Raw genomic sequence first — 11,991 nt, 5'->3', positions numbered from 1 at the left:
TTAACTTAACTTGCCATCTACTATTAAGGGTATTTAAAGTAACCTTTCTGTTACAGTATGGACTGCCTTTTGTCTCGAAATACAGACTTGTGAATTAATACGAAGTTGTTTTTCACCTGTCTACACTCCAGTTCAGTAGGGGGCAGCAATGCACCAATTTCCTTGTTTACATACAGCCAAAAAAAAAAATCGAAGAAGAAGCCTAACTGGGCTAAGCTAGATAGCTGCTGCATTGTCCCATCTGAGCTAATATTTCAGCAACCATGTCTTCAGTTCAGCATCTCAGAGAGTTTATCAGAGAGCGACTAACTGCTGCTGCTCAAGAAATCTTCACAGAGGTTGAAAAAACCATCATTTGCTACGAGGAAGAGCTCGATGCTCAGCGCAGGATGATGGGGATCGACTGGAAACCAGAAATAAAGCTACACAGAGTCGGTTCGGAGCTACAAAGTTCTGGTAGGTCTGGATAAAGGTGCTGATGTTTTCACTGCAGACAGAGATCCGTCAGCGGCGATAGTTGCTGCAGCTCCAGCTGCTGCTGAACAGGAACTGATTTAGCTGCTAGCTCTGATGCTACAGAGGCTGATAGTTTTGTAGCTCAGGACAAAAAGTTGCAACACAAACAGAAAATTTGTTTACGAGTCTCTGAAAACCAGATGGATTTCGTTTAAGCCCCGTGACTAAATATATGATTCCAACTATAATCAGTGCTGGAAATGCTTGAATATAATGTGTAAATTCTTAATTTATAAGCTTGTACGTGATTTTGTAAATCCTAAAAAAATAATTGCATGCTGTTCGTCCCCAGACCTCCAGGTCTGAATACTGCAGTTCAGGTTATTAGGAGGGAGAGGGGGTGACGAAGGATGAGCTGTGTTGTTTTTCTTTTCGTAGAGGCACAGAACAAACATGAAACAAAAACGTGCAATATTTCATTGTTTCTTATAATAATTGAGCCACAGAGCCATTTGCAGGTCTGGAGCTGCAGAGGTTGCACAGCCCTGATCTAGCAGAGCAAACCTGTAACACTGTCTCAATCCAGCTGAAGTTAAAAGTGCAAAATCCTGAAAACTGTTAAATTGAATATTAATACATTTTAATATGATTTTTTATTTAATTTTTTTTATTTTTTTGCCATTTTGGAAATATGGCAATATTCACAGAGCAAGCTGTGTCTGTAGCAAAAGAGAAAAAAAATCAGTTTTTAACAGTAGAGTATTGAAATAATTTTTATTTCACTCTGCTGAATGTGTGATTAAATCAAATCTTGCTCTGTATTCAACAAGTCATGACAAAATATGAACAGTCAAATATCTCCAGCAATGAATTTGGAAAGCAAAAATACCTATACTGTACATTTAAAATCTATTTTCTTATTGTAGTTATGCTCATCAGCAGCACAAATACCTAAACAGTGACTAGTCCCGCAATTTTGGATGGAAGTTAGGACACGGGCGAACTGTCCCAATTCTCTATGCACTCGAACCAATATGTACTCTTCGATTGAGTCCACACTTCATAGAGGTGTGTAGGGTGCAGCTGACCTGGAGTGGCTTTGACCTGCACCACCGTCCTCCTCAGTGTGTGGTGTTGAGAGAAACTCATCCAGCCTTATCTCTCACACTTCCAGGTGTTTGCTTATATGCACAGTCTGAGAAATAATGAATAGGTTTTCATTTTAGGCCAGTCTTTTCGATATTTTCTTGGATCCATTTCCTTTTGAACATCAAGACATCTACCTGATTAAAGAAAATTATCCGTCTTTCTTTTTTTGAAGAATGGATTAGAGAAACAAGTCTCTGTGTCTCATCACCTTTATAATCCAGAGAACCAGAATGCCATGTTTTACTGATTAAAGTTTCTACACAGTCTGATCAACTTTAAAAACTGAGGTTACAAGTAAAATTAAAAACATATTTTCTTAACGTAGGATGAGTTCTTCACTGTATGAATGCCCGAAAATTAAATATTTAAATAAAAAAAAAAACGGTATGAAACTCTACTTCTGGATTCAAATCTTTAGAACATTTTTGCCACAGCCATAATTTTGTGTGGAGGACACTCTGCTCTTCAGTTAAACTTCACAAACTAATTTTAGATGAACTGTATGATGCCTACAGTCCAGAATCTCCAGGGAAAACAAGGCTGATCCATGAGATAGTCATCAATTAAATTATATTAATGACGTCATCCTTTTTTTCCACAGACCTCCAACAGCCAAGTGTCTCAAATGAGGAGGAAGATTCTGCCATCCAACAAGTCTGGAGCCTGGCAAGTAGGTCCAGTCAGGACCAGAAAGAAGCAGAACATCAGTGGACTGAAGAGGAACAGATGGAACCAGAACCTAAATGGATTAAAAAAGAAGAGGAGGAACCAGAACCTACACTGTTCAAACATGAGGAAATAGAATATCCACTAATGTATGTAAGAAAAGAGGAGCTAGATTCTTCAGTGCTTCAACATGAACAGCAGCCACCAGAACATTTACCAACTGGACAGGACCAGAAGGACCTCTGCAGCAGTCAGGAGGGAGAGCAGCTTGTCCAGAAGCAGTTTGTTGCTTTGATTGAGACTTCTACTCTTCAGGAAGATGATATGAGTGAAGAAGAGACAAGAACAGAGCAGCTTTCCCTTCATATCTCTCCAGTGGTTGAGAGCAAAGATCAGGAAGGAAGCAGCTGCTCTGAGTCAGAGAGTCAGTCTGATACTGGAACAAAGAAAAGACCTTTCAAATGTGACATTTGTGGGAGATGTTACCCACAAAAGAGAAAGTTGAAAAAACATTACAGAATTCATACAGGTGAGAAACCTTTTTCATGCCAACTATGCGGAAAGAATTTCTCTCGAATTAGCCAGTTAAATCCTCACAAGAAAAGTCATACATTTGAGAACGAGGATTGTCGCGATAAATCGATCAATCGCACAAATCTAAAAAAAATGAGCTTGATAATAAAATCATGGCTATAATATTGCTTGTTTCTTTTCGTTGTCTCTCTTTCTACCAAAGAGACTGGATGACAAAAAGTTTCACTTTGGTGTCTCGTGTTACTCCCTCTCCTCTGGTTTCCTTGGTAACGGCTAAACACACAGGGAGCTAAAGGCATCAGTTTTCCTCCACTCGGGCTGAACCAAACACAGGAGACACGAAAACGACGACAAAAGCTGAACAATTTTCAATTTTCTTTTGTAGCGTCACTAAAATGTCACATGTACATCAGGTGGAGGAGAGCTAGCGACTTTCTGCGCAATCTTTATAGAAATGAATGGAAAGGGAGCAGCGTTGTCTTCCATCATCATGTGACTTACTAAAGTTACCTGCTGGGCTCCTTGTCTCCTACCATAAAGTGTAGCATACAGCTTGGTGAGGAGGAGCGAGCAGTCTGGGAGCGCGTTGGATTCAAACTACAGTCTATCCACGTCTCTTGGAGACAAACTGGCTTATAAAGAGACACAGTATCTTATGCTGTGTTATTTTTTATTTTCTCTGATCTTTTTTGAAAACCTGAATGTTACTTTCTTGACTGCACAGTTTCACTCTCTCAGTCGTTGTAGTCTTTGGTTGCTGCCGAACACTGTTACCTTCAAGTTCACTAAGCAGGAACAAACCATTCATGCAGATCCACTGGGCTGTTCAGGAAATATGGATCTTTGCTTTTTGATCTGGAATTGGTAACTTTTAAAATTTACTGCTAAAATCAACAAAAAAGGATATTATTGATTTTATTATTGACAGGGCTCCCAATTTTTTTTACTCTTAGAAATTTCTGTAAATTTACAGCAGAATTCTAGCAGTAACACACTTATTATAAAATACGGTAGAATATTGTAACTTTGATGTCTTCTGTTGTCACAATCAAGACTGATGACTGACAGTAAACTACCGCAAAGTAATTGTACAATGCAGTATTTTTCCCAGTCAAGACATTTTACTTGTATTTGCGTCTTAGAGAATCAGCATTCATCCTCCAAATTTAAAACATCAGAAAGGTAAGTAAAATCACTCTGAACACTGTAAGTTATGGTTTTACATGGTATAGAGTTAATTTAGGAAAGGGGTCGTGCTGTTATGTCATTTGTTATTGAATTTACTTTGGATGATTAGATGTCTTGGGCCAAAGTCGGGTAGCAGCAATTTCATGGTGAAAAGATAAATTTATCTTAATATTTAGTCATAAGTCAAGTACTTTGTAGCTAATGTGTGTCTAATACAAAAACTTCAAAACCACATTTATTATTTCTTTCATTTTTCCATCGTTATTCTAGTGTTCTTGTTTCTAGTAGCCAAGCATGCAAGCACAACACCGAATGTAGTGTCCATTACAGCAGACTGCCATATCTCAGAAGTGAATTATGCTTCTGCTTTCTAAATTTATTTTGTAGGCTTTTAACTTACTCCTTATTTTATTGCAGGTCACATACACGGACCACAGTTTTGCTTTGTTGCTGGACCACATAAAAGGTACAATTTGAACTTACTGGTATTGCAAAGTCAGATATTGCTGTCAGTTTTACATTTTTTGGTGTTCTGAGATTTGAACAAAGAAAAAAACATTCTTAATAATGACATTGTATGTTCCAAAACGTGCAGTGATGCAGCTGATTACATAAGGTACATGTGAAAACGTTGCAAATGTAATGTTCAAGTGTGGTTTTTCTGGGTGCAGCAGGGTGTTTAGTAAGTTTATATCTTTTAAGTGTCACATCTATCGGCATAACGTCACTCATAGGACTGAGTTAAAATGCCATGTGAAGTTTTGTAATGCTATAGTCTTTTTGGGCATCTTAAAGTTCATATCAAAGAGGGAAGATCAGTTCTGTGCCCTTTCAAACAATGCACAAAAACTTTTACAGTCGGGTCTACATTTACATCACACGTCAAGAAAACATAAACATTCTTCTGAAAAGAGTCTGATGTCCTCGGGTGTAGGCTTATCATATCCTTCTAACTCTCATGATACTCCTGATGCTTGTAATTTGGATCCAGAAGTTTCAAGCTGCATCAGTAATGAACAGGTGATTTCTCCAGAGATCACAGAAAAGGACATGTTTTGAGACTTTTATCTTTGTTTGAATTTACAAGCCAAACTATTGATTCCATCCTCCACCATTAATACTATTATTGAAGACTATTTGGAAATGCGTGCAATGAGTCAATCACATTTGCTATTTCATCTCAAAGAAAAGCTAATTACTGTTGGACTCTCAGACACACAAATAGGAATTCTGATTGACATTTTAAGATATGAGGACATTTTTAGGGCTTGCAATAAAGAGGCGCCTCACACAGATCACTGCAGAAAACAGTCTTTAAAGATTGCTTTAATTAGTATCCATCTGTCTTGGTCGGAATGAATCAGGCACAGAACGTTTTGCACAGAACATCCGTCAACAAACAGTAGAGTCCCTATTTAAGTGTAAATCAGTGTGGGAACAGTATAAACTGCTAAAATCCATCAAGGAAAATGACGAATTCGTTCAGGATGTTTGGGATGGCACACATTTTGTTGAAAACATACTGTTCAAGGATCCAGAATACTCACTGGGTGTCATTTTTTATCAGGATTCTTTAGAGATTGCAAATCCTCTTGGCTCTGGAAAAAAGAAGCACAAGATTTTAGCAGTGTATTTGACACTTGCAAATATTCTGTCACACAACAGATCCATCATTGATTAAATGCAACTTGTGCTACTTTGTAGAGAACAAGAGTCTAAGTACTTTGGACAAAATCTTGTCTTGAGGTCCCTGAAAGATCTAAAAAGTCATAAATTAACTGGTATTGCTTTGCCAGATGGTATGGTTACCAAAGGGACTCTGCGTGACATTGCAGGTGAAAACTTGGGTTCACACAGGATTGGGGGTTTTCTGGAAAGATTTGTGAGGACTTTGTATTTTTGCACTGTCTCTGTACTGTAAGATTGATTAACAAACATTTCTGACTGATCCTTTCACCATAGGCCCTTACTGCACTGTAAAGTAATATAAAGAAAATGTTTTTATCAACAGAACCAATGCTGGAGCAAGTAATGCTAAAGGCATAAAATTTGACACAATATTCAATGAGCTTGCTCACTTTCATGTTTGCCAGCCTGGATTACCTCCCTACCTTGGCCGTGACCTTTTGAGGGCATTGTTTCCTCAGATTTGGCATTATTCATGAATCACCTCATAACAAAAGAAAAACACTTATCCTACCTTGAACTGAATCGGCACATAAATGGATTTAAATATCTTGGCAATAATGCAAGTAATAAACCTTACAAAGTAAACCAAGGTGCTGGAAAACTATCTGGTCATGCAGTACAAAACTGGTGTCTTCTCAGGGGACAAAATAAACAAAGCATCAGATATTGAAGTGTGGCAGCTAATTTTTTAGCTTGGAGATTGTCAGTTTTGTTTGTGCTCCGAAGATGACTCCTGGTCAGATCACATACCTCAGTGGTCTGATAGAGAAGTATTTGCAAATTATCCTACTGCTGTGTCAAATCAGAAGTACTGCTTGATTTTTTTTTACCCACTTCCAGAATATATGCTTTGTGGTGTATCTCTTCTAATACTCTACCATGCTATTCCTGTGTTTTAGACAAATGTCGTCGTTAGATAACACAATAAAGGACATAATGATCAAGGCTTTGCCCAATCTTTGTGAGGACACTCAAAAAAAACTAGCTTCTACACTTGTAATTTCTGGGGTTCAGTCTGCAGAAGATCTGAAATATATTCAACCTGAGGACATCAAGAATCTGCTGCCTGTTGTTCAACAACGCAAATTGTTGGAGTCATTCAAGCAAGGTAAACAACCCTATCTTATTTTAGATGTTGCTGACCAAAAAAAAGCATGTTTTACATTTAAAATACATGTCTTTTTATGATTTCAGAAACAAACACAGTCATACTTGACATGGAGTTTTCCAGTCTCTCACCTGCATTGCCTTTTTCCAGTCCTCCAAGTAGCTCCACATCCTCGCTTTCCAGCATACCACCAATATCAGAACAACCTTCAGCACTGAAAACACCTCTTATGTTATGCCAGAATGAACAACAAAATGTATCCTGGTCTTGGCCAGAAGACTTTCAAGTTTCATGGAACAAGATGCCACTGGAGATTCAGACGGCAATTGCAAAAGGCAAAAGACCCCCTCCTGACAAGAGACGGCAAATGATAAGAATTCTTGCAGATGAAATGCAGAAGTATGAGGCTAACCCCACACGTTCACAATGCCTTACAGTTTGCCAGAAGATAACCCGCCAATACCCAGATAGTTTTGCTGATATGACACCAAGTGGAAAGCTAATTGCTGGAGGGTATAGTTCTCTGCTCTCTCAACTTAAAACAAGAATTGAGAATATAAACCGTTGTGGGACCTTTCGAAGTTACAGATCATCTGGACCCTGTGACATAGCTGGAGTCAAACGGGGACCAACAGACATGTATGGGTGTACCAGGTTCCAGCCAGAACTCCCCCCAGAGGAAACTGATGACACAGTGGAGGAGAAACGTCAAAGACTACAGAGTACCTTCAACAAGTATGGCATCAATGGACATGATAGGCCAGAAGTGACAGACCTGATGGAGACTACATACAGCCTTCAGCGTCAACATATAAATAGGATACCTGCTCCCTCCATTACTGATTTACGAATCAACTGGCCTTTCCTATTTACACAGAGGGGAATCTTTTCTCACTTTGAGTTGTTGACTGATGTTCCCCTTCTCCATGTCCTGGAACTGTCAATTGAGGAGTGTGGTAATGCTGTTGTAGAGTATTTCCGCACTAAAGTAAAGGCTTCCAGTGTCCAGACAATTTTGGCTCAAAAGGCAACTGGTGACTTAACATTCCTTGTCATCCAGCTTTTGATGGCCCATTTCAACGAGTCACCTGACAGCCTAATGCTGACTACTGATGTAAGATCATCGCATATAAACATTACAAGTTTTTTCCATTTTTTCATATGCATACTGTTTTTCTAATATGCTGTTGTTCATGCTACACAGGAGTACGCAACAGCAGCTGATGTTAATACAAGCCTAAGTTTGCCAGCCAGTCCTCGTCTAATATTGTGTAAGTGAATTATTAATGTTTTCAGGTTTTGCTTAATACTTAGCATATTTTTTCCCAATTACATAGGTATTTCTTTAAAAAGAATATTTAGACAGAATAAAAAGACTGGATAGCAATGTCCTTATTACGGCCTGGCTCAGATGACTGCAACAAGAAACTGGGAGGACACGACAACAAGAACCATTTTAAGCCTTTTAATGCCTTTTATTAAAATGGTTGCTGCAGGAGCCTAAGAACTGGTATATCGCCATGCGCTCCCTTCGGTTTGGTCCTCCCGAATGGTGCAGCTCTCCCTCAGTCATGGACTGGTTGGCGCCCACAGGTCTCAGCCTCTGCTCCCAAGTCTGGTCAAGCGACACATCCAGTGTGGTCCATCCGAACCACATCTTCCTCCTACACCGTGTCAAGCGACCGATGCGCCTCATGCCATCTGGCTCCGGCTCCAACCCTGGATCTAGATCTGGCTCTTGTCGGGTTCTGGGCCTGAATCTCATCTGCCATGAATGGAATGGGCGCTCCTTATATACGTGATCCTGGTGGACATGTGACCGTAAGCGCCTCTTAACTCCAAGACCTTCATTGAAGAACAGTTAACAGGCCACAATGCAACACGGCAGGGGGCCGTCACACCCCCGCCCATAAAAGGCAGGTTCTTATAGGGAGCCCTGCTTTAGCCAGCCATGCCCCACCAGCCACTCTGTTCATTAATCTTTGAAATGTCGCCGGCGCTTTACCGTATAAAAATACAAGCCTGTAGGCGTAACAAACGCAGTCACCTCACGTGCGCACTTTGTTAATGGCACCTTAATATAGTTAAAAAGCCATTGTTAGAATAGCTTTGTCATAATGACCTTAAATAAATTCAATGCCAATATATTACCAAGTGTACGTTTTCCTCATTCGTTGTATGAGGAAAAATGCAACAGAAGTTTCTCTCTGTCCTTGCTAGGTGGTAACGAGCAAGCATTGGCTGGATGGATGGTCAGCATTGAAGGCCATGTTGTCTTTGAGGGGGTCCAGCCAACATTTCTGACAGGACTTGCAGCGGTGTTTGCCACCTTCTACATCTTCAACCTCCAATATCAAGATGAGGCAGCCAAGACGTTGGAGTTCATTCAACGGTAAAACCATTCCTATGATTTTTTATTTTTTAAAAACACTTTACAATGAACAAAATACAATGACTTGGTTTTAAAGTTTTAAAGCTTTAAAGTTTTAAAGTAACAATTGACAAAGTTGGTGATGTTTTCTCTTTATATAATTAAAAACAGGATAATTTCTCCACATTAAGTAAAGAAAGCTTTATATATTGTACTTGCTGTCTTCAGAGTGCCACACTATTTATATTCTCCAAAACCTTTTCATTTTTGATTGTGTTTTTTAGTCGCTTCATTGGGATTAACCCAGAAAGGGGGACAAAGACTGGCAATGGGAGGATGGTATCCAAAAAGACAGGAAAGATCATCCAAAAGAAAAAGCAGACAGTGAATATGCAGGTTTCCACCCTCATCAAAAACCTGATGGACTTTGAGAGCCATTTAATACAGGTTAGTTGTTGTCCTTTTTTTCTTTGAAATATTTCTGTTTCCATATCGGTTTTTAAGATCTAAATTATATTGTCTTATATTTTTCCATGTTGGACGGTGCCTTCACCTGCATGTAATAAAGTAAGTGCCACTTGAACTCTTGAAAAGCATTAATAATTAACAGTTTAAAACCCTGTCTAGAACAGTAAAAGGTGATTCTAGAATCCTTGTTCAGACATTATTTCAACCACGTTGAATTTTTGATTTTGGAAGTCTTTTTTTCTTTGATTTGTTTAGTGATACCCAAAGCATGGATGTTTCTTTAAGAACTGTGTTTTTATGTTCATAAGATTGTATAATCAGTTAAACCCAGTTTATGAGTTTCTGAGGAATGGTTATGTGTTTTGTTTTGAATATGTTTGAATATACTGCAGATCTGGTTTGAGGCTAAGTGATGCCTTTCAATAAACATTTTGTTCTGAAGGTTACTTATTGCATCCTCTTTTGTGTTATGTGACATTATGGTTATGCATTTTAGAACCGCACCAATTTTAGCACTTATAACAAGAAGCCTACATTGGGTAAAGTATTATTACTATTCTATCGTAAAACTAAGACTGTACATTAAAATGTTGCATTAAATTTTTTGCAGTAGCTTACTCATAAAGTGAATGCAGTAGTACAACTAAAATTTACAGTAAAATACTGGCAGCTACAGACGTCAATATTTTATGTTCCAGGTTGATCTGATGCAGACATCAATTAAATTATATTAATGATGTCCTTCTTTGTTCCCAAAGACCTCCAACAACCAAGTGTCTCCAATGAGGAGGAAAATTCTCCCATCCAACAAGTCGGTAGCCTGGCAAGTAGGTCCCGTGTTAACCAGAAAGAAGCAGAACATAAGTGGATGTCCATCTCCATCACTCTTACGTACTTGGTCCAGGGGTGGAAATTAGCACCCCACTTCATGGAAGTATGAAGTGGTGTGTAAATTGGAGCAACCCACCCGCCACTGTGGCGGGTTGACAATTTGAACAGAAGAAAAAAAAAGCTGCATTCAGTTTGAACTTCTGTCCGGGGGAAGACTGACCGTCTGGACTACAGAGTGAAGCACTTACTGTGCTAGCGGCCCTACGCTGTCATAATTTAACAAAAAAAAAAAAAGTATGTTAAATATAACTTTTATAGACCGCAACAACCCATTGGTTGATTTTATTAACGGACATTGGGTTTATCCAATTAAATCCCTTGATTCTCCTTGTCCCGCCCCTCGCCTCTAACGTTATAAAAAGAGCCATTTCAGCTAACGGTTAGCTGCTACCGGAGTCCGAGAAAAGTGAGAAGATACGAGACTGGGCAGGTCAGAAAAACTACGACAAAAGCTAAAAAGCCCATTCAGAAAAATGTGTCAAACTATCAGATGTGTTTACCACATAAACTTTGATTTTCTACAATGACGTTCCTTCCTTCAGGGGGGGGGGGAAGCGCCGGCCGATCTATGTTTTCGCATCCACCTGAATAATGTGCAGTTGCGCCACTGGTTAGAGTTAGGACTAAGGTGTGAATTGAGTTTTGGTTAGGAAAAGGGTAAAGGTAAGGTTTCCAGGGGTGTCAAACTCCAGTCCTCTGCTGTCCTGCAGTGTTTAGATGTGCCACAGGTAAAAAACAGTGGAATGAAATGGCTTAATTACCTCCTCCCTGTGTAGATCGGTTCTCCTGAGCCTTGCTAATGACCTAGTTATTCTTTTCAGGTGTGGTGCAGCAGAGGCACATCTAAAAGTTGCAGGACAGCGGCCCTTGAGGACTGGAGTTTGACACCTCTGGTTTAGGCTGTAGAAATGAATGGAAGTCGATGGAAAGTCCCCACAAAGATAGCCACGCAAATGTGCGTGTGTGTGTGTGTGTGTGTGTGTGTGTGTGTGTGTGTGTGTGTGTGTGTGTGTAAGAGAGAGAGAGAGAGACTACCTGGAACACTAAGCTCCAGGTATTCAGAAAAACTTTGGAATAAAACAGGAATAATAATAATGAATTAATAATTAACACATTCTGAGATATTTTAGTAATAATAATTATTGTGAATTTCAATAGAAAACGTAATAAGTAAGGGAAAACAAAACAGAAAACAGACATCTTTAATAAATACTTTCAGGGGGAGTTGTAGCCAAAATGTGAAAATGTCCAACATATGATTGCATGTTAGGGTTGATAGGGTTAGGAATGTTAGGTTGTGTAGATAAAGTTTGCTGTACTAATTACTTTAAATTAACTTATTGGAGTACAACTCTGTTGAGGTGTCCATGCTTTATGTTAAATTATTATGTATGTGTACACAGTAAAAAATGCTGGGTTATTTTCATAACCCAATTTCTGGGTTGAAGCTGTTGGGTCATAGGTTGGGTTA

The 11,991-nt window shown here is 39.1% G+C and overlaps 2 protein-coding genes across 3 annotated transcripts in view; both read left to right on the top strand.

The window, feature by feature from the left end:
• The window catches only part of LOC106940159 (uncharacterized), a 19,017-nt gene extending 8,717 nt beyond the window's left edge, over positions 1-10,300 (top strand). Inside the window, exons 5-12 of the mRNA XM_015022816.1 lie at positions 2,207-2,800; positions 4,411-4,459; positions 6,582-6,790; positions 6,877-7,904; positions 7,995-8,061; positions 9,011-9,182; positions 9,446-9,608; positions 9,730-10,300. Coding sequence (XP_014878302.1) covers positions 2,207-2,800; positions 4,411-4,459; positions 6,582-6,790; positions 6,877-7,904; positions 7,995-8,061; positions 9,011-9,182; positions 9,446-9,608; positions 9,730-9,732 — 2,285 coding nt within the window. The 3' untranslated portion in view covers positions 9,733-10,300. The remainder of the gene's footprint in view (positions 1-2,206; positions 2,801-4,410; positions 4,460-6,581; positions 6,791-6,876; positions 7,905-7,994; positions 8,062-9,010; positions 9,183-9,445; positions 9,609-9,729) is intronic.
• The window catches only part of LOC106940160 (zinc finger protein 813-like), a 21,577-nt gene continuing 9,763 nt past the window's right edge, over positions 178-11,991 (top strand). The window contains exons 1-2 of one of the 2 annotated variants that reach the window (XM_015022818.1): positions 178-456; positions 10,388-10,460. In XM_015022818.1, the coding sequence (XP_014878304.1) occupies positions 264-456; positions 10,388-10,460 (266 nt within the window). In that variant the 5' untranslated portion in view covers positions 178-263. The remainder of the gene's footprint in view (positions 457-10,387; positions 10,461-11,991) is intronic. The other variant, XM_015022817.1, reaches the window with a different exon arrangement.

Source organism: Poecilia latipinna, unplaced genomic scaffold (genome assembly GCF_001443285.1).
Source record: "Poecilia latipinna isolate Pla-1442-1.1 unplaced genomic scaffold, P_latipinna-1.0 Scaffold3110, whole genome shotgun sequence".
Classification (NCBI taxonomy): Eukaryota; Metazoa; Chordata; class Actinopteri; order Cyprinodontiformes; family Poeciliidae; genus Poecilia; species Poecilia latipinna.
This window is presented reverse-complemented; position numbering and strand designations above follow the sequence as displayed.